The sequence below is a fragment of the Sceloporus undulatus genome, chromosome 2, assembly GCF_019175285.1.
Source record: "Sceloporus undulatus isolate JIND9_A2432 ecotype Alabama chromosome 2, SceUnd_v1.1, whole genome shotgun sequence".
Classification (NCBI taxonomy): domain Eukaryota; kingdom Metazoa; phylum Chordata; class Lepidosauria; order Squamata; family Phrynosomatidae; genus Sceloporus; species Sceloporus undulatus.
Window position 1 is genome coordinate 331,102,388 of NC_056523.1, and position 23,034 is coordinate 331,125,421.

The 23,034-nt window shown below is 43.9% G+C and overlaps 1 protein-coding gene and 1 long non-coding RNA gene across 6 annotated transcripts in view; both read left to right on the forward strand.

Annotated features, from left to right (window-relative positions):
• Positions 1 to 2,080: 2,080 nt before the first annotated feature.
• Positions 2,081 to 23,034, forward strand: part of LOC121924169 — a 36,013-nt gene continuing 15,059 nt past the window's right edge. Inside the window, exons 1-6 of one of the 5 annotated variants that reach the window (XM_042455342.1) lie at positions 2,081 to 4,390; positions 6,941 to 7,072; positions 7,519 to 7,605; positions 9,541 to 9,674; positions 16,946 to 16,992; positions 22,000 to 22,063. In XM_042455342.1, coding sequence (XP_042311276.1) covers positions 7,588 to 7,605; positions 9,541 to 9,674; positions 16,946 to 16,992; positions 22,000 to 22,063 — 263 coding nt within the window. In that variant the 5' untranslated portion in view covers positions 2,081 to 4,390; positions 6,941 to 7,072; positions 7,519 to 7,587. Of the gene's footprint in view, positions 4,391 to 6,881; positions 7,073 to 7,518; positions 7,606 to 9,540; positions 9,675 to 16,945; positions 16,993 to 21,999; positions 22,064 to 23,034 lie in introns of all 5 variants that reach the window. The other 4 variants (XM_042455341.1, XM_042455339.1, XM_042455340.1 and 1 more) reach the window with 4 other exon arrangements.
• On the forward strand, positions 7,618 to 8,946 carry LOC121924180. The gene is made up of 2 exons (XR_006102539.1): positions 7,618 to 7,728; positions 8,237 to 8,946. It is a non-coding gene; the product is annotated as an uncharacterized LOC121924180 (long non-coding RNA).

Genomic DNA, 23,034 nt, shown 5'->3' on the forward strand with positions numbered 1-23,034 from the left:
AGAAGAATGCTATGTCTTTGTTGTCACTTGTTATGAGTATACGTAGTATATTGGTTTGTGTATATTTGTGTAGACATGCGTATTTACACTAAGTTGTGTGTAAAATGTAAAAAAAAGCAATCAATCTGGAAGACCCTAAAGAAAATATAAATATATTAATTGGGAAAATTCAGCAATGTGGCAGATATGCAGGCCTCAAAATCAATAAATTAAAATAAAAAATTATAACTGTCAACATGTGAAAAGAAGAAAATAACGAACTACAAAGAATATCTGGTTTTCAAATGAGCAAAAAATAAAATATGTCAGAATAACAATATCAAAGACAAACTCAGAATTATGCAATAATAATTATACAAATTTATGGGAAACTCAAATGTTGAGATTCATATGGGCAGATAAAATGGAAGGGAATGAAAGAAGAGATAGAACTAGGTGGATTGGAAATCCCTTACCTATAATACCTAAATAAATAAATAAATGTATTATTACTCGTGTATCCTAGATTGGATTAGCAATTGAATAGCTTTTGATGATACTAAAATACTAAGTATAGAAGGGTTTAACAAAAGATACGGTTGGCATGGACATTTATAGCATAAAAGAACGTGTCAATAAGGAATTCAAGGATCAAATAATCAGAAGATCATTAATAACAACATGTAATGAAATTATACAGACATTTTATACAAAATGACCAAATTGTTTATCTCCCCAAAAGGCATGGATGATTGGATATATGACACAATCAAATGGATATGTATAATACAAAGATTTGTTAAAAGAGGTTGGAGAAAAGTCTAAATTTAAACCGAGTAATGAACCAGAAGAAGACGGACGCATTTGCCACTGATTCACCTTTCGACAGCTTAATGAAAGATACAAAATGGACTCAAAGCTCGAAGGGATTGGAAATAATGAAACAGAATTAGATGAGATTTTGCTGAAACCTCAAAAATCTAAAATGTTGAAATTGTACAAAATCCTATTGAAACTTGAATTTGAAGCAGAAACAGTAAAAGAATGTACCATCAAATGGGCAAATAATATTGGACACCGTATGCAGATGGAAAGTTGGGAAAGAATATGGGGACAAGATTTAAAATGTACCTTATGTATGGACCTGAAGGAAAATTATTATATAATGGTACAGAGGTGGTACCTGACCCTGAATTAATTGGGAAAAATTAATGGACATGAAGAAGTAAAATGTTGGCAACGTGGAGTAAAAGGAGGAACTCTTTTCCATGTACTGTGGACATGTCAGGCCACAACAAAATTTGAGAAGGAAGAATTGATACTTCAACTCCCAATTAAAACTACACTGTAGTGTTTCTTGTGAAATATGGTAGAAGAAAAAAAACAGCATCTCAAATTTATTTTATATTCGGTGACAGTGGCCAGACTGACATATACACAAAAATGGAAAGACGAGGGGATACCAACAATAGGTGCCACACAGTGTGCAGAAAACCTACACACAGGGACAGATATCTGCACAAGAACTCCAGCCATCACCCAGGACAAAAAAGAGCACAATAAAAACACTGGTAGACTGGGCAAAACGGATCTGTGAACCCCACTTCTTGGAAGATGGACTGAAGCACTTGGACTGGGCTCTACAGGCTGATGGTTACTCCAGCTGAGACATCAGAAGGGCTGCCAGACCCCAAAAAATCCCAGAAGGAGTGAAGACAAGGAGCCAGCCAAAGGGAAGGTGTTTTTACCATACATTAAAGGACTCACAGACAGAATAGGAAAACTGGTAAAGAAATATAACCTCCAAATGGTTTACAAAGTGATGAAGAAAATCCAGCAAATGCTTTGCTCAGCCAAGGACCAGAGAGACTCTCTCACAGCCGCAGGAGTTTAGCGCATACCATGCAGCTCCGGACAAGTCTACATAGGGACCACCAAATGCAGTGTGCAAACAAGAATCAAGGAACACCAGACACTGCAGAAAGAAAAATCAGCAGCAGCAGAACATGCCACAAACCATCCTGGGCATAAAATACTGTTTGAGAACACTTACATTCTGGACCATGCCAACCCACTACCATGTCAGGATGCACAGGGAAGCCATTGAAATCCACAAACACATGGACAATTTCAACAGGAAAGAGGAAACCCCTAAAGTGAACAAATTTGGCTACCAGTCCTGAAGGACAGCAAAATCAGGATATATAATTGCTGTCTCCATGCTGCTCTGTGCTTTCAGCCTCAGACACAGTTAGACTATGGGCAAACAGTCCGGGAAATCAGCCCACTCTCTCAGCAAACAGAGAAGCACCCCTGGTTCACCCAGTGAGACGTCTTAACTCACGCACTGCCAGAATCACCAAAGTCCTCTGTGGTATTTTCAGCACACTTTACAATTCTAGAACTTAGACGACTTTCTAAGTGTCATCCATGCACGGACTGGGCCCATAACCCATGTTGGGTTATGTAGAATCATATTCTAACATGCACCCATGCAGAAGACCTGCTCATGGACCAGGAAGGCCACTGGAAGGCTCTGCTGTGTAGCTCTGCTCCAAGCTGCAAAGGAAGACTCCTTTCACACAGAAGCTGCCAGCTGGAGAAAGAACTGCTGAACAGAGGAGAACTCGCAAAGAGGACTTTAATCTGGAGAGTCTGATATTTACAATACAGATTACTATCACAGTGTTCCGCCAGACTCCTATACACAAACCCCACCACCACACAGAGCATTTGGCTCTCTCTCTTACATACACATCCCCTCTTGGGGCTTTGAGCCCTTCCTCCTCCTGGGACGTCACCCAGTTTCCTCTCGCCTGACAGCTGAGACTTTGCAGAATGGGAGCCGGCTGGTTTCACCTGCTGCCCCTCTGTCAACAGCTTCCTATGACTAAGGACTCTCCAAACACTACCACTTAAACGCTGGTAACCTTGTCACCTTTGTCCCAGTGCCCCCTGTGGCCACATCTATGGCATTTTCTGAACCAGAGTGTTCAGTGCTCTGACAGGAGTTTTGGTGGGGCGTCTCTGTCTCGCCTGCAAAACTAGTAGATGGGGTCTTGGTGATGGTGGGGGGCTGGTGGGAGACCAGCTGGGGCCTGGCCTGACAGGAGCTAAAAGGGGACAGGCAGGGGAGGACCCAGGAGGTTATTAGTTAACCTGTTGGGGAAATGATGCTTTGCATCCTCCTCTTCCTCTTTAGTCACATAAGGACTTCTTCCTTTTCTCATTCTGTTTTAAGAGGCAGTTTAACTAGTGAGCACTCAGTAAATGCAGTGAGTAGTCTGTAACAGTCCTCCTCTGAGGGAGATTAACATCTTTCTTTCTCCTATTATAAACACCAGTGAGTTTAGAATTTATTTTGTTGCATAAATATTTATTAAAGTCATTATTGTTTATTTTTAAAGCACAAATGACATGTTTGATGTTCTTTGAGATTGTCTTTATTTTCAGGAAGGCAGGTTTAGAATAAATAGACTGAGCCACATTTTTGCTGCTCCGCTGATGAAAGTTAAAACTCCAACAAATTTTACTTTCATGCCTGCATATTTTAGTTTACCTTTAAAAGGGTTAACACCCTTTCAAACTAAAATTGCACCCACAGTTTTGGGTTATGGGCCCAGAAGAGGTCCCACTCTAGTCCCAGAAGGGGTCCCAGTTTAGACTCAGTGAGGGCTCAGAAGAAGTCCCAAATTATTTCCAACTGCTTCTCTTGAAGATACTGACTTCAAGAAAAAAATCCCACTCAAACAATACAGAATTGCTTCAACTATAAAGTGCTGTTTATATTTATAAAATGCCACAGCCTAAATCTAATCCAAACCAAGATGTCTATGCAGATTTATTTGCAGAAGAAGACTCCCTCCAGCAATAAGAGCACATGGAGTGCTTTCATTCTCCCGAAGTCAGATACTTAAAAGGAATAGCAGATTACAAACTGATGCTGCCAGCCTGGCTCCAACCACATCTGATCGCTTATGCGGATGCAGACTGGGCTGCAGATCTTGCAGACAGAAAGCCAACCACCAGAAACCTGATCTTCTGTGGTGGAGGAGCTGTAAGTTGGACAAGGAAGAAGCAATCAACGGTTGCTGATTCTTTTACTGGAGCTGAGTGTGTTTCAGCCAAAGCAGCATGTGATGAAATCAGATGCAGGCACAACTTCCTACTGGACTTTGGATTCCAAAACCCAAACCAACCATTTTGATGCAAGATAATCAGAGCCGCATCACGAATTCTCAGAGTGAAAAGCCACTTAAGAGATCACCTTCCACAAAGTGCAAGAGATGTGCAAATGTGGACTATTCCAACTGGAATACTGCAACACAGAAGCTATGATTGCAGATATCCTCGCTACATTCTGCCCAAAGATCGTTTCCAGAGGCTACGTAAAGGAATGAAGATCCTTGAGGTTGGTCCAGGAGAATGAGAGGGGGGTTGTTGGAAAGATTATGCCTTTCCTCTCTTATTCTGTCAATGTTAAGAGGCTGTTTGGCTCTGTGAACATTTTCAACTGCTAGTGAGCAGTCAGTACCTGTAGTCAGTGGTCTATAACAGTCCTCTTCTGAAGGAGGCTAACATTTCTCTTCCTGCTATTATTAACACCAGTTAGTTTAGGATTTAGTTTGTTGTGTAAATATTTGTTAAAGCCATTACTGTTTATTTTTAAATCACAAGCCACTTGCTTGTTTGTTTGTTTGTTTGGTTTTTTTTTTGCTTTAGTCTTTATTCTTTAGGAAGGCCTATTTAAAATTGTAGTCTGACCCACGTTTTGCTGCTCTGCTGATGAAAGTTGAAGTTTTAAGTTTTAATTTCATACTTGCATATTTGTGTTTCCCTTTGAAAGGGTTAAGACGCTGTGAATCTAAAATAGCACCCCAGACAATCTCAGCCAGAGGAGCCCCACTAAACCAGTGGCTGAATGGTTGGGTGACTTGGGTAAATGCGGTTGACTGCCGTCACACTTAGTTTCTGTGTTCTGCTCCACAAGGGAGACCTTCCCTTTTTCTTGGAGAGGATGCAACAATTCCAGGCTCTTTTTGCCATCTCTTGGTACCTTTGGAGGAAAGGAGTTCAGTTTTTCTTCAAGCTAAATAATATTACTTACCAGTTCCAGAATTGCTTGGGTTCTTTCTTTTTGTCCCAGAGAGCTCTTGCAAAGGGGCCTCGTAAAAGGTTGACACTTTTGAAGATGCTACAGATTTCTTAGAGCCAAGTTTAAAGTAAACTGACATCAATATTTCCCTTTAATCCAAGTCCTGAGCCAGCGTGGCATATTGGTTTGAGTGTTGAACTACTACTCTGGAGACCAGGGCTGGATTCCCAGCTCAACCATGAAACTCACTGGGTAGCCTTGAGTAAGTCCCATGCTCTCAGCCTCAGGGAAAGGCAATGGCAAGCCTCTGAAATCTTGCCAAGAAAACCCCATGGTAGGGTTGCCTTAGGATTCCCATAAGTCAGAAATGACTTAAAAGCACACAACAACAAACTCAAGTCCCATTTTTCATTCTCACATCAAGGAGAAACATGGTTTTCTCCTGATCTTCTGGGGCCGCTATGAAATCTCCATTGAGATGATGGTTTTAAATTGTCTTTACTGGAGTTGACTCTCGTGTTTTAACTGGTCAGGTTTATATAGGTTAAACTGTTTAACGGATTGTGTTGTATGCCCCCGATAGCCTATAACCTAGGCTGGGATATAAACATACCATTTTATGAATAAACAGAATGATTTAGGCTAGATCTGTCCCTTAGTTGTCAGTCCTATAGATCCAAATTCTCAGATATAAACTTGAACAGCTGGTGTTAATGTTTGAAGATGCCCCAACATTTTTCACACCTTTCAGTACAAGAGATAAAATGCAGCCATTATTCATAATCTTTCTCATACAATATAATATGTGTGTTCACATCACTTCTGGGGTGGAACAGAGGGGCAGGAAGGAATGGCTAGAGGATGCTCCTGCCTGGAGCACTGTGGGATGATGACTCCTGCCACGGTTCCAGATGGACTGCGGCAAGGAGCAGAAAGGAGCCACTCCTTTTGGTGCTGGGTTTGGGCCACCTTAGGCAGCCCAGGAGAAACCCAGCACAGCATCCGTGCTGATTTGGGTCATGCATATTCTAAACACTATGCAACCCAAGCCATGGCCACCTCTTTTGTGCGTCTGGCCTGGGACAAACCCTATCCTAGGTTTTCTTGGCAAGACTTCTGCTGAGGGAGTTGCCATGGCTTTCCTCTGAGGCTGAGAGAATGATACTCATCCAAGGTGACTCAGTGGGTTTCCCCGGATGAGAAGTGATGGTTCAAGCCCTGATCTAACATTTACTTGTCATCGCATTGTGCATTGGGATCTTGTAGCACCTTTGAGACTAACTGAAAAAAAGCAAGTGGTAGCATGAGCTTTCCTAGACTCGAGTCTACGGTCGCCCCTCTGTTCTCACAGACTTGAGATCTGCGGTCTTGATTATTCACAGCGAGGCAACCTCCCTTAAATTCAATGGCACACGTGCCCATGGCACACAACCATTCAAGCTAATGAGGCTTGAATATACGCGTGTTTCACTGGAAGTCCGGAATAGATCCCTTGCAAAAACAGAGGCGTTACTGTCTTTCCAAATGCATCTGAGGAAGTAGGGCCAAGTCTACAAAAACTGATGCTACCAACTTCTGTCTTTCAGTTACTCTCAAAGGTGCTGCAAGACCTCATTGCATACTGATTTTCCAGAGTAACACGGTTATGTCTTTGAATGGTTATCTCAAACCTTTTCCTCCCCAAAACTGGGACTCAAATTAAATGCAGTGCACTCTGGGTTTGAAAGTGACTGAAAACTAGAAATCCAGGCATATAGAACCAGGATGCCATCTCTCAGACTCAGGTTCTCTTTCCTCTCTTGTCCAGGCAGTCAGAGGATTCAGAGGCGGCCTCATTTGCCCCTCTCCTTTCTCTCTCCCATGCAGGCAGTGCAACAGAGGCGCCAGAGGCACTATCCAGATCCTCCTGTATACAAGATGGAGGAGAAGGAGCTCCTGTGGAGCCTCCTGTTGCCCATTGTTTGGGTTTTGCAAGAAGATTGCAAGGGAACCAAGTAAGTAAGTTTGCCTGTTCCTCTCCTTATGAAAGCATGTGTCCAGAAAAAATAATTTGGGGAATGAAAAGCACATAAAGTGAGAGGCGGTGAGGGTGATCGTGGATCAGCGAGGGCAAAGCCCTTCAGGAATCCAGCTGTAGCAATAGTCCTCAGCCAAGGTGCATTTACTTCACCTGGGCTTTTTCAGGTTGAATGAGAAAGGCTTCACCTGTGTTTGAGCCTCTCTCCCCCTCAGACTTTGCATTTAGATTCCTTCCCCCCAAAATCTTACAAGCCATTGATTTTCCAGGAAATATGAATGAATACCCTTCCCTGGATTTTGTTGGGAATTTTTCTCTGATTGTCCAAATTCAGTCTTATGTGACTGAAAGAGTCTGAAAGATAGATGTGGAATGGCTGACTATTTCTTACAGACCACTGACCAGCCTTTCTCTGTTTCCTTGCAAGAATGTCCCAAACCAGATCTCATCTCCCATCTGGAAAAAAGAGAGGATCCCTTCGACCAGAGTTCTCTGAATGGGGAGAGGCCTGCAGGTACCCGCCTAGATATTTGGGGGAGGCTTCTGGTCCTGGGAGTAAGGCTTGGCTGGGTGTGTATGTGTGTCCTTCATGGAGGTTCCAGCTTGGCTGGAGGACAGTCTGATCTATAAGTCAGAGGTGAGTCATTCTGGTGGGCCAGATATACCTGGTGACTCTTGGCCCAAGGTAAATTCATGGGTGTCAACAAAGATGTCCATAGTCATGCAAATTCCCTCCAGGTTCCATGCATCCCTATAGTTTCTCCCGTGGGAATATACCTCAGTGAGATTCATATGTGAAGACTTCGCCAGAGATAGGATGCTTTACCTGATTTTAGTGTGAGTTTAAATACACTGCACTGCAGAAGAGACAAGCTGCGAATTGACAAAAAAGAATCTGAGAAAGCAGTGGGACCAGTCTTCTCTTTGTTGTTGTTGTTGTTAATATTATTATTATTAATGGCAGGAAGTTTCCTGCTTAGGGAATGAGAAGAAGGGTGCAGGAGGGCTTCTCTTGTGAAAGTTTCACCTCTGTTGGAGGACAGTCTGGCCCCTAAGTGAATTGTAAACTGTAAACTATTGTGAATTATTATCCAGGGGATTTGTTTCCTTAGCTTCTAATGGGATCTTCTTTTTTTGATAATCAGGCAACGTTTCTCCTTCTCAAGGAGAAAGAGAGATTTCAGGAACCACCTGAGGCATCCATGAATACTGAACTGAACTGACATTTGTGTTCACATCAAAGGACCAACACTGGGGAGAAAGTGGATACATGCAAGGAATGTGGCAAGAACTTTGCTAGGAGTGATGTTCTTACTTTACAAGTAAGAGCGCATACAGGAGAGAAGTGCATTGTATGTGGAAATAGCTTCAGCCAAAGTGGACATCTGCATAACACCAAAGACATCAAACAGGAGAGAAGCTTTATAAATGCATGATCTGTAGAGTAACCTTCAGTAGGAATACTGCTCTACCTTTCATGAAAGTTGACAAGGGAGGAAAGCTCTATAAATGCATGGAACTTGGAAACCCTTTCCATTTTGGTATCAATTGGACTGAAGAGAAACCTTTTGTGTATATTTCAGCTGTGAAAAGTACTTCAGTGATGGTAAAATACTGACTAAAGCAGAAGCCTGGCTGGGCAGTTTCACAGCCGATTCCTCAGAAGCAGATGAATAGATTGGTTTGAAACTTGCTTATGATGGAGCTCAGCTTGGTTGATGGTGAATTTGAGGTTTGACAATGGTTTGTGTTTAGGAAGGTAACATTTGAGATTTGAATCGCAGCAGTTTGGCATATATTGTTTGTTCTTTGTTATATGTGTTGTTGGGATTAAAGTTTCTCTCTTTGCAGTGAATTTGTGCTTTGTCAATGCAAACATGCAGCATGTGATTTTCCCTCATGATTAAGGGCACCTTGATCCCTGGATCTGTTTTCTGAGGATTGATGTGACTAGTAAATTTAATTAGCAATCTGTCCTTAGGTGCCCAGGATCTCAGATTGAGACTGACAAGTTGGCTGAGGCTTCTGGGGCATGAAGTCCAAACACCCAGAGTTTGGGAGTCACTGGCATACAACAACAACAATAGCGTACTTTGAGGACAGCCAATGTGGCATAATGGTTTGAGCGCTGGACTACAACTCTGGAGACCAGAGTTTGAATCCTTGGGCCAGTCACACTCTATCCTCCTCAGAGGATGGCAATGGCCAACTCTTCTGAAGAAAACTTGCCAGTAAAACCACCTTTAGGGTCGCTATGAGTCAGAAAGGCACAAAACCACAACAGCCCCTTGGCACCCTATCTTGAAGTATGTGGAGTGAACTGGAGGGTCCAGAGGTCGCAGGCCAGAGCCACCAAGGGCCGGGTGACCTCCCCCTGGTGCTGCTGTTGGCAGAGGCAGCTGCTTTTCCTCCTTCCTCCTCCTCTTCTTCTTCCTCTTCTCTTCCTCAGATCCCCGCTGCCCAAGCCTGGACCCCTGCTGCCCAAGGAGGGTCTCCCCACCACCGGACCATTGTTTCCCCTCCACCTGGAGCTCAGCCATTGGGGCAAAGCTCCCTCACGCTGCCTCCTCTTCCTCCTTGCCGGTACCTTTTATCTACCAGGGTTTGAATTTTGGCTCGGCCATGTAAACCCACTGGATGACCTTGGGTGAGTCACACACTGAGGAAACCTTGCCAAGAAGGTGGCCAGAAGTCGGAAACAACTTGAAGGCACACAACACACACACACACACACACCCTTTCCCAATCCATTTGGGCAGCACAGATGACTTGGATGACAGAATTGGGGGCATACGTATCAAATTTGCAGATGACACCAAATTAGGAGGAATAGCTAATAGCTCAGAGGACAGGATCAAGATTCAAAATGACCTGAATAGATTGGAAAGCTGGGCCAAGGCTAACAAAATGAATTTTAACACGGAGAAATGTAAGGTACTCCACTTAGGGCGGAAAAATGAAATGGACAGATATAGGATGGACAACACCTGGCTGAATGAGATTTATACATGTGAAAGGGATCTGGGAGTCCAAGTAGACCATAAGTTGAACATGAGTCAACAGTGTGATGTGGCAGCTAACAAGGCCAATGCAATTTTAGGCTGCATCAATAGAAGTATAGTGTCCAGATCAAGGGAAGTAATAGTGCCACTCTATTCTGCTCTGGTCAGGCCCCACCTGGAATATTGTGTCCAGTTCTGGGCACCGCAATTTAAAAAGGATGTTGAGAAACTGGAGCGTGTCCAAAGGAGGGCGACTAAAATGGTGAAGGGTCTGGAAACCATGCCCTATGAGGAACAAGTTAGAGAGCTGGGGATGTTTAGCCTGGAGAAGAGAATGTTAAGAGGTGACCCTGTTTAAATACTTGAAGGGATGTCAAATTGAGGAGGGAGCTGACTTGTTTTCTGCTGCTCCGGAGAACAGGACACAATGGAGCAATGGATGCAAGCTGCAGGAAAACAGATTTCACTTCAACATCAGGAGGAACTTCCTGACAGTAAGGGCTGTTCAACAGTGGAACACACTTCCTCGGAGTGTAGTGGAGCCTCCTTCCTTGGACGTCTTAAAGCAGAGGCTGGATGGACATTTGTCATGGATGCTTTGACTGAGCGTTCCTGCATGGCATTGGGTTGGACTGGATGGCCCTGGTGGTCTCTTCCAACTCTATGATTCTATGATTGTACCTAAAGTGGGCAGTGCCTGACTTTGGCATTTTCAGCCATGCTGGTGTTATAGAAGCAGCACTGGAAAAGAACCTCGTTGTTGTTGGCATCCTCCTCTTTTTTTATCCACCATGATGCCAACTCTCTGCAGGAGTGCCAGCGGTGACATTTTTGTCCTGGAGTGATGGTGTGTGTGGTGCTTGCCCTCAGAAACGCATTCTCCGAAATGGCTCTATATTTTTTGTGGGCTACCAAAAATCCTTGCATAGGCCACATGTGGCCCATGGGCTGTATGCTGTGCAGGCCTGGTCTAGCAGTGGCTGAATTTTAGGTCCCCAGACAGAACCTTTGTTTGCAGGGCAGCTCAGTGTGGCAACCCCATTGGCAAAACCGTGGGGTCGCAACCCCCTCCCAGGATAGCAATGCTCATCAAGATTGAGATGTGACAGTTCTGCTGGCAAACCATAGAAATGTGACTCTCTCTTGAGATGACAATGCTTTATCCATAATCAGATAGATAAGTCCATGCTGACTTAGCTGGTCTTCACATCCTGCTTCCACTGCAGAAAAGGGCACGTAACCTAGCAAATGATTGTAAGACAAACAACGGACTAATGTAAGCAAAATGACAATAAAAGGCCCAGCCAGAAACCTGGCTGGAGAAGCTGGTGAGGAGGCTTGTGAACCCCACTCTCGTCTCTGCGTCTCCTTGCCGCGACAGCTCAGTGTGGAGGGACGCTGCCATTCTCTAGCAAACAGTATAAATTCAACAGGGATAAAAGTAAGGTGCCACATTGTGACAGATCAGGTGGAGGGGAGGATTTTAACAGAACTGGAGGACAGCAGGGAAGCAGCTGGAAGAGATTGCCAGGGGAAAGGGAGTTGGGGGCAGAGAGGGAGGCATTAAAGAGTGAGGGACATGTGGACTCAAAGAGAAGGGGCAAAACAAGGAAGATGGAGGATGTGGTCAGTTGTGACGAGGGAGAGTGATGGCAAACCCAAGGCAGAGTGAGAAGGCTGGCCAGCCTACTTGCAGAGGCGTGGGTCGAACCTCGGAGAGGAAGCTGGAGTCCAGGGTGCTTCCAAGACCCAGTAGAAGAGGAGGTCCTTCAGGAGTGGCCCAAAGCCTTCTCGGGTGTAGACACAGGCTTCTTTAAGCCCCATAGCGGAAATCCCCCAGTGTGGTGGGATATTAGGGGAAGGCGCTGGGCTACAAGTCAGGCCCCAGGAGCCTGGGAGAAGAATGCAGAGTAGGAGCCTTTAGAGAAAAAGACTTTGCAAGCATCCAGCCCCTCAAGAGTGAAGAAAACTGCTTTGGGGGAGACTGGAGGACTCTGAGAAGAAAACAGCTAAGTCCCCAGTGTCTCCCCAGTTTTGCAAATATATTACTAAATCATCTGTGAATGCTTGAATCTTAAATTCTGTGCCCTTATTTTTAATTGTTTGCCTTTATTTATTTATTTTAATATTTCGAATACCATGATAAATAAGAATGGGGATAATGGGACCCCCTGCCTGGTGCCCCTTTGTATTTTTATTGGTACGTTTTTTTCTCCATTAATCATTATATGTGCTTTCTGCTCAATATAAATCAACAACAAATCTCTATTTCAGGGCCTGGGCCCTTCATAAAGAAAGAAACATGTCCATCATGTAATTTATTAAAGTGGATAGTATGTTAATTTTACAGAGAAATAAATCAGAACGTTAACTGAAAGCTTTCATCTGGTCTTTAGGTAGCACACCAACTTGTTAATATATATAATATAATAATAATATAATATTGTTTTTACATAATGTAACATCCAACTTTAATAATATCGGTGCCACAATCCATGTACAGGTTCCACTTCAACAATAAAAGACAATCATAAAAACATACATTTAAGCATTAACATTGCATATACATACACAAAAACACGTCAACAGAAATTATTAACTAGAAATTCCACTTTTTGGTTTAAACAAAAAAGAGACAATTTAAGTCATTTTCCCCATTTGTTTTTACATTTCAATTTTTCCCAAAATTGGGAAATTTCTCCAGTACATATTGTTTCCTCCCGTGAATAATACAGATCCACTCTTCATTCAACAAATCCAGAGATCGTCAAATCTATAGCTACTTCCCTGTTAAGCTGCCCTAAATACCCTGAAGGCATAAGATCCCTTGTGATCTCAGAAGCCAAACAGGGTTAGCCCTAGTTAGTATTATCCCAAGAGGCAATGCCGATTAATCCTCTGCCATCCCAGTCTTTCCACTGCTTTCAATATGTCCTGGTTTCTCTGGCCGCCTTCCACTTTCCACCTTTGTCCTCAAAGAGGGTTGCCAGATTAAAAACTGGAGAGGGCTCCTGTTCCTTTAATAGTTGGAATATAATACCCTAAAAGCACCAGGTTGTGGAAGCTAACCAGGGTCAGCCCTGGTTAGGACTTGGATAGGAGACCACCAATGAATCCCAGATGCTGAAGGACACTTTTTCAGAGCAAGGAGCTGGCAAAACCACTTCTGAGGATTCCTTGTCTAAGAAAACCCTATTTAGGGCAGGCCTAAATATCCTAATGGCATAAGCTTCCCATGTGATTTTGGAGGCTAAGCAGGGTCAGCCCTGGTTAGGACTTGGATGGGAGATCACCAATGAAGCCTAGGTGCTGTAGGCACTTTTTCAGAGCAAGGAGGTGGCAAAATCATCTTTGAGTCTTTTTTGCCTAAGAAAACCCTACAAAATTTACATGGTCATCGTAAGTCAAGAGGCAACTTAAGGACACACACACACACACACACACACACACACGTACGTCCTGATTTGTATTTAAGTGTGTGCAATTTTTAACCAAAAGCCAGTTTAGTGTAGTGGTTTTGAGAGTTGGACTGGGATTCTGGAGACTAGGGTTCAAATCCTAGCTTGGCCATGGAAACCCCTTTCATTGCATTTCATCTAAACAGAATGAGTATTTAAATTGTGTAGACAAGTCATCTGCAACAGTTGCCGGCCCTTGGTTTGCAAGGCAGAGGGCCCAGCCCCGGGCCAGCCATCACGCAAGGGGGGGATTGTTTCCCTATGCAACATTTCCCATCTCTGTGATGTCACCAACTCAGGTTATGATGTCATCAGCCAGCCACTTGGCAACCAGGGAATCACAACTGGTGGGTTTGCTTCAAGGAGGAGCACAGGAGGCAGCAAGAAGGCTCAGCTTCTGTAGAGGAAAGGAGGGCTGTTCCACCTAAACCCCAACATTTTCCCCTGGAGGTGAGATGCTCTGCTCTCTGGAAAAACAAGACCACCACCAGCAGAGCTTAGAATCACAGAATCATAGAGTCAGAAGATACCCCAAGGGTCATCCAGTCCTTGTGGTGCCAACCCCATTCTGCCATGCAGGAACTCTCAATCAAAGCATCAACAACAGATGGCCATCCAGCCTCTGTTTAAAGACCTCCAAAGAAGGAGACTCGCCCACTCTCCAAGGGAGTGTCTTCCACTGTCAAAACAGCTCAGGACGTTCCTCCTAATGTTGAGGTGGAATCTGTTTTCCTGCACCTTGCATCCATTGTTCTGGGTCCTGTTCTCTGGAGCATCAGAAAACAAGCTTGCTCCATTCTCAGTGGGGCACCCCTTCAAATACTTAAACAGGGCTGTTATATGACCTCTTAACTATCTCTTTTCAAGGCTAAACATTCCTAGCTCCCTGAGTCTTTCCTCATAACCTCATGGTTTCCAGACCCTTCAACATTTTGGTGGGCCTCCTTTGGACACACTTCTAAATTTTCAACATCCTTTTTGAATTGTGATGCTCAGAGCTGGACACAGTATTATTCCAGGTGAGGCCTGACCAAAGCAGAATACAGTGGCACTATTATTTCCCTTGATCTAGACACCATACTTCTATTGAAGTAGCCCAGAATTGCCTTGGCCTTTTTAGCTGCCGCAGTAGAAATCTACTTAAGCCAGCTGGTGTCCCAAATCCTATATCTGTGCATATCAATTTTTTTGCACTAAATGCAGCACTTTACATTTCCCCCTTTTGAAGTTCATTTTGTTTTGGCCCAGTTTTCTAATCTATTCAGGTAATTTTGAGTGTTGATCCTTCCCTCTGGGGTAGTAGCTGCTCCTCCTAATTTGGTGTCATTTGCAAATTTGATAAACATGCCCTCTATTTCTTCATTCAAGTCACTCTCAAGGGCAGAACCTTAAACTTTGTTGTGAAGTCATTTCACAATGCAGTGGCTTTGTGAACAGATTCTCCACTTTGGTGAGGGTTAGGCATTGTGGAAGAGTGGATCCAGACAGTTCTTCTTCCTCTGGAACACATACAGTTGAAAGGGACTGCATCCACACTGCAGAATTAATGCAGTTTGACACCGCTTTAGCTTCCATGGCTCAATGCTATGGAATTTGAATTAGTGGTTTTCTGAGCTTGTTTAGCCTTCTCTGGTGCCACAGCAAACTACAAATCCCAGGATTCCATCAGATGGAGCCATGACAGTTAAAGCATATTATCAAACAGCATTAATTATACAGTGTGGCAGCAGCCTGGGAAGCAAGAAACTTAAGTGTTTGTTGCAGTCTCTCCATGCAATTCGGATACTGATAGTTTTGACCTGTTTTATCTTGTTGCTTATATTTAGTGTGTCTTTTAGTTCATCTGATTAATTTTTGTTCTTCTAAACTGTTTAAACCTGTGGGTATTGACTTTATTCGTATGCTGCCCTGAATTCTTTTGATATAGGGTGGAAATGTTCTACTAAATGATAAATAAATAGAACTGTGTGCTGTGTGGGGTCCCTTTGAAGCATCTCAGATGAAGGAATGGATGGACCAGTCTGAGATGTAAACAGTGTCTCACATAGAAAAGTGCTCCTACATTGCCATCTGCTGGACGCACATCATACTTCTCCCAGAATGATAGACCAAGGGTGCATCTGCACTGCAGAGTTTTAATGCAGTTTGGCACCACTTTAACTGCCATGGCTGAGACCAGTGCTTAGGTATTCTGGGATGTGTAGTTTTGTGAGATATTTAGCCTTCTCTGGTGCCACAACCATTGATAAAGTGCAATATCCCATTTCATTGAGCCATTACAGTTAAAGTGGTGTCAAACTAGATTATTTCGGCAGTGAAGATTAGACCTAAGTAACCAAGGTATGAGAGCCAGCATTGCATAGTGGTTAGGACTAGGACTCTGGAGGCCAAGGTTCAAATCTCGGTTCAGCCATGGAAACCTGCTGTGTGATCTTGGCCAAGTGTCACTCTCTCAGCCTCAGAGGATGGCAATGGCAAATGCCCTCTGAAAAAATGTGCCAAGTAAACTCCATAATAGGTTTGCCTTAGGGTTGCCATAAATCTGAAAGGACTTGAAGGCTCACAAAAACAACAACAAGTCAATCTAGGATTCCAACAATTGTTTTTAAATACATTGTTAGCAGCCTTTGAGTGGCATTGTTGGGAAAAGGTGGGATAAAAATGAACAAGTAAATAAAATGATCTCAGGGAAATGTATGGGCCAGTTTGCTCATGTGCAGGCAGGGAGTGTGGGTGCAGTTAGTGATTTTCCAATGAGATATCTCCACGTGTCCAAAAAAAGGTTTTCTTATCAAGAGTAAAAAGCCATTAAGAAATCGTCTTGAGGCCTATCATTCCATGGGGCTCTGCTTCCCACAACCCAACTGCTTATTCAACACATACAGTACATGCATCCCTTTTGTAATCATGGCAGCGCCTCCTCCTTGTGGTCTAAGGTATGATGTTAAAGCTTTGGAGACTAGAAACCTGGTTGTGGTAGCATCTGCACTGCAGAAATAATGCTCTTTGATATTGCTTTCATTGCCATGGCTCGGTGTTATGGAATTCTGGCATTTGTAGTTTTGAGAGATATTCAGCCTTCCCTCTCAGAGAGCTCTGGTGCTCCCTAAAATGCAAGTCCCAAAATTCCATAGCATTGAGCCTTGGCAGTTAGTGCTATCAAACTGCTTTATTTCCACAGTATGACATGATCTTGCAAGGACTAGAAAGTCAAGCAAAGAAATAAAGCTAAATGTTGCATAGAGTTCTACATTTTCTGTGTACAAAGAGAATGCACACATCCTGGGCTGTGCATTGAGCTCACTGCAGCAAGACTGAAAGCGTCACGGTGACCCATTAAGAATGGCAGTTCTCACTCAAAGCCTCCCTTCTTCTTTCTTTCTGAATTTTGCAGCCTTCAGGCCATGGACAACAGAGGCCCTGTCTCCTCCGCTCTCCCAGGTAAGAGAGGCTGAGGCCTATGGGGCAGGACAAGGGGAAGGAAGAAGGGGCAATGTGGCAGTCAATGGGAGCATGGGACTGGAGACGGTGCAAGCGGGGCTGAATTGTAGGAGGGTTTGGAGTCTCCTTCCTTGAAGGTTTCTATACAGAGGATGGAATGGTCTCTTTAGGGGTGCTTTAGTTACCTATTCCTGCATGGCAGTGGGATTAGATTGGATAGCCTTTGTAGGTCTCTTCTAATTCTAGGATTCATATGAGCTTGGGGAAGCAAAAGTAATATTCAGCAAAGTGAGTTGCATAGATCACACTACACGATTATAGTGCTATGATTCTCCTTTAACCGCCATGGCAATATCTTGTGGGATCCTGGGATTTGCAGCCCGATGTGAGTCATTTTAATTTTTTTAAAACCTTGTAATCATTTTAAATAAAATTTCTATGTAATTAATTTACTTCCTTTTTGTTTTTGTTGTTATTTTCCATTTTCCATTCTTCATTATTATAATTTCTGAAATCTGCTTATTGTATATTCTACCTATGTATATCAATTTTCAATGTACAAATTATATACAGGGGTGAGTCATTTAGCATTCTTAACCAAAATACTCTAGTCCCTCCCTTGACTGCAAAACCCAGGATGCCAGAGGATAGAGCCATGCTGTTCAAAGTGAAATGATAGCACTATAATTGCGTTGTGTGAGTCAGAATTATCTACAACCTTCACAGAAGTGGTTGGACATTTTTTTTATAATGTTGAACATCCTCATTTGGCTCCCACATTTGTGGAAATGGAGTGATATACCAAGCACTGTTGCACATGTGTATACATATGAGGTTGCACATTGGGTTGTGCATTTGGTTGTATACCCAATTTCACAGTGTCACCATTCAACGCAAGGGTCATTTTGTATTTTTGACTATGTTCGCTGTATTTTCTATAGTTATTCTGCATTATTATTATTATTATTGTGTCAGTTAAGTTTGATTTGGTGGGGAGTATACTTTGTATCTATTGCTTTTGTTGTAATCTGCTTTGATTTTGTGAGAAGAAAGTGGAATTGAAATAAATCATTATTATTATATTTTAGGTAGAGTTTAATAAAGCTGGGCAATATTCAATATTTCAGTTATGGATTCATAGCCTAGAGTTATAGTTCAGTAATTGTTCCATATTCAGTAAGAATATACAGTGGAGCCTCCATATCAGCGGACTTGCCATCTGCGGATTTCAGCATCTGCGTATGTCAAGCCCACGTTGTCCCTAATGGCGTTGTGTGCATATAGGCGTGATAGCAGGAGCACGTGTGTCACAGCACCATTACGGAAAATGGGACTTGGGCCCCTGCAATTTTTTGTAATCATGGGGGGTCCCAAACAGATCCCCTCCCTGCATACCAAGGTCCAACTTTTAATCTTACTGGGAAATTACATGCCTCTCCATCCCTGCTTAAGATACAGCAGCCAATGGTCTGTTCATTGACATCAATGAAGGAGCATGACCAATATAGTTGCTATCTCTTAAGGTGGGCTTGGGGATTGGGACAGGAGACAAACTAGGACTGAAGGATGCAGAATGTCTGGGTTCTAAAGGCACAGATGCTCCCAGAATGAAGGAAGACAGGAGTGAGTTTGCAAGAATTGTGGGCATGGAGAGATCAAGGTCCTTGGGGCCTTGGAGCAATTCCAAAAACTTCTGTTCTGCCAAACACATGCAAAACTCATCTCATGCTGCCATCTGCACATAATCCTCAAGAAATCCCATTGCATGCATGCATAGCGCAAGTTCCATTTGTGTATATCACCAACAGGATGTCGGACTATGGATAGTACCAGAAACATTGGGAAATTGGGGAAGTGAGCATGGAAGAAGAAACAGGCATGTTTCTTGGCCAGCATCCATAGTTTATTTGTGGGTTTTTCTATCTATGTTGCCATGTTCTAGAAGAATTTGTTCCTGATGTTTTGCCAGCATCTGTGGCTGGCATCTTCACAGAATGCTGGCATGGAAGAGAGTGGGGTATTTATTTCTTTATGCAGTGTCTCTCGTCTTCCTTGATTCATCTTTGAACACTGCATTTGGTGGTCCCTATGCAGACTTGTCTGCAACTGCATGGTATGTGGTAAACTCCTGTGGCCGCGAGAGGTTCCCTTCCATCCTTCACTAAGCGAAGCAGTTGCTGGATTTTCTTGGTCAGTTTATAGATCATCTTGAGGTTGTTTCCCAGTTTCTCTATTCTGTCTGTGACTCCACTGATCTATGGGGAAAAAAATCTTCCCTTTGGGTGGTAGCTTGTTTTCATTCTGGGTCTGCCAGCCCTTCTGATATCTCAGCTGGAGTAACCATTAGCCTGTAGTCCAGATGGAAGATGAATTGAAGCACCTAGACTGGGCTCTACAGGCTAATGGTTACTCGAGCTTAGGGTTGCCATAAGTCAGGACCTCCAAACAAGGACAAATGTAGGACGCTTTTTAAAAAATGGAGGACATGTGAAAAAATTTGATGATTTTTAAAAAAATGTTAATATAAATGCATGTTTCTTAGGCATCATCAAAATGGAGGACATTTTGGCATTATTCCTAGGCAGATGACAGAAATGTACTCCCCTTTCTGGCCAAATCACCCCCCCTCCATTCCAAAACACACACAACAGCACTTTTGGGATTTGACATGGCTTTACTTAACATGGCCTCTTGCATATTTCAGAGGCTTATTGCATCATCATCATCATCATCATCATCATCACCACACTATCATTGACAAAACAAGGGAGACTTGTTAGCATTAAAAGCACCAAAAACACACAGAAAAGGCACTTGGGAAAAATGCACTTTAAAATATGCTCTTTGAAATATACACTTTACAAATGCACTTTAAAAAATAGACTTTAAAAAATAAAAAAAACATTCATACTGGAACTGGCCACTCACCTCCCCCTCCCCCTCCCCCTCCTCCTCCTCTTCATCCTCCTCCTCCTCCTCCTCTTCATCCTCTTCCGCGCCAAAAAAAGGGCAAAGGAAATGGCCCTTTCTGGCTGCAGCCCGGCCCAACAGAGGAGGAGCTCCGCCTCCTGAGTCTGGCTGGCCAATGGGGGCAGACTGGGGCTGGAACAGCCCCGCCCCCTGCCAGTGCTCACAGGCTCTGGCCTGGAGAAGGGGCAGCCTGTTCAGCCCCAGCCTCAGGAGAAGGAAGTCGTCCTCATTAGCCCTGTGCATGGCTCCTCCGCCTCTGCCTCCTCCTCCCCTTCTGAGGCTCTGCCTCCTTAAGGGGACCAGCTCCCTTTTGAGGCTGGCGTGCGGCCAGGGCCCAGGCACGCAAGCGGACCAATCACGCGCTTCCGCCGGCTGCGCCTGGGCAACTGCTCGGCGCGGTCGCGGAGGAGGCAGAGGAGGAGGTGGGTGGCCAACCAGCCAGCCGTGCACAGCCCTGCAGGCCAGGGGGATGCGCGGGGGAGGAGGAGGTTGGAGAAGGAGACGGGTGGCTGGTGGCCAGAGGGAGCGCGCAGGGGGTGGAGGAGGAGGCAGAGGAGGAGGAGGCCGACGCGAAAGTGGGTGGCTGGCCGGCTGCATGAGCATCCGCGGCCATAAAGAAGGTGTGTGCGGGGGCAAAGGTGGCCACAGGCGGGGCAGTTCCGCTTTTGGCACAAAACCGGACCGGAACCGTGCCAGCACCACCAAAAGTGTGATTGCCCCGCCTGCAGCCGGGTTATGGCATCCCTACTCAAGCTCAGACATCAGAAGAGCTGGCAGTAAGGGAAGGTATTTTTACCATACATCAAAAGAGTCACATACAGAATAGAGCAGGGGTAGGCAACCCTTTTTAGCCGGGGGCCGGGTTGCTGTCCCTCAGACAACTGGGGGGCCGAAGCCAAAAAATAAATAATTAAATAATTTAAAATAAATAAATAAACCAGGACAAATGTAGGACAAAATTTTCAAATGGAGGGCACTTTTTAAATAAAAAATGGAGAACACGTGAAAAAATTTGCTGATTTTTAAAAAAATGTTAAGATAAATGCATGTTTCTGAGGCTTCTATAAACAATTGCCCCACCATGCCCCTTGTGCGAGACGCCAAAGGCCCCGGCGGCAATCAGCGGCAGGACTGGGCTGGGGCCGGTCCCAAGGCCTCGCTGGGCCGCATCCAGCCTGTGGGCCGCAGGTTGCCTACCCCTGGAATAGAGAAACTGGTGAAGAAACACAACCAGACTGAGTCAGCCAGAAAAATCAGCAGTAGCAGAACATCTTATAAAATGGGCATAAAAGGCTGTTTGAAAACACTAAAATTCTGGACCATGCCAACAACTATCAGGTCAGAATGCACAGGGAATCAATTGAAATCCACAAACACCTGGATAACTTCAATAGGAAAGAAGAAACTCTTAAAGTGAATAAAGTTTGGCTACCAGTCCTGAAAAACACCAAAACCAAGATCCAGCAAATGCAAATGAAAAGCACCCAGGGTCAGAGGGTTTCCCAGCAGACAAAGGATCACTAATTAAACACCCGGAGGCCTTGCCATTCACAACAGAACAAGAAACAGATTAGCATGCAAATCGCTTCCTCTCAACCAATAGTATACTGTATATACCCCACTCTCTTCCATGCCAGCATTATCTGAAGATGCCAGCCACAGATGCTGAAGAAATGCCAGGAATAAACTCTTGTAGAACATGGCCCGTAGCCTGAAAAACACACAAAAAACTATGGAAACAGGCACATTTGCTTTGGTGCTTGGACCCTAGCCACTTCTCCATTTGAACCACGGATACTCTGGCCCTGCTTCTGGTACAGCCAGTTTTGATGTGCCATGGTGTCAGGTGTCCATGTTAGCAGCACCAGTCTGCAGAAATGCTCTCAAGCTGCCTTGGCCAAAGGCTGAACTGCAAGGATGTTCAATCTAGTGCCCTTTCTGCCTCTCCCAGGGAAAAGCCATTCTCACACCCACCGGTCCTACTCACTCTGGGTGTCTCTGTTCCCCTTCCTGACCTTTCTCTGCCTTCCTCAACAGATCCCCGATGTTCCGTAAGCGAGATCTCCAGTTATGGAGACGAAGAGCTGGATGAGGAGACAGTGTAAGTGTCTGTCAGGATCTGTGGACTCAGTTTCCAAAAACCAAGAGGACATCTTAGTATGATTTAAACAAAATATTTTATTCTGGAAATTGAGACAGAAGTTCCTCTGTCCAGGGTTTGTGTCAGAACTGGAAAGCCTTGGATCATACTTAACAGTTCCCATCATCCAGCCCCCCTCCTTGGCTGTGATCCCAAGCCTTTGATCCAGATCAAAGTGACCGTTCATGTTTTCCCTTTCCTTTCCTGCATTACCATTCAATCACACTTAAGGAAGGAGAGCAACCTTGGTTTACAGTCCAGATCTGCTTGCAGGAACAACAGGGTCATAAAACCCCAAATCTTTCTCCCCTCTGGCCCCCTCTCATTGTTTCCCAACAGAATTCCCACCGGATTCCCATTCCCCTCTCAATAAACCAGCATCTATCATAACAATATATCACCATGTCATCTTACCATCATATCATCATGACAGAACCATACATATGAATCTAACAGTGTCTTCTGTTGTCCTCCTCAACTGGTTTTTGCCAAACCCTAACACCAGATACAGTTCAAGTCTCCCTTATCCAAAATGTTTGAGATAAAATGGTTTTGGGTTATTTATTTATTTATTTATTTATTGAGATTTTGGAATATTTGCATATACGTAATGAGATATCTTGGAGATGAGGCTTTGGTCCAAACATGAAATTCATTTATGTTTCATATAGACCTTATACAAATAGCCTGAAGGTAATTACATACATAATACTTTTGATGATTTTGTAAATGAAACAAAGAAAGCAAATATGTCACTCTCTCAACCACCATGAAAAGGGTTCTGGATTTGGGAGTATTTCAGAGTTCCAGCTAAAGGAGACTCAACCTGTATATATTTGTTCCACGCACAAGTGGGTTTCTTTTTTAATTCTGAGACACACTGAAAAACAAAATGTTCACATCACATCTGCTTTCTTTCTCTCTTTTCAATT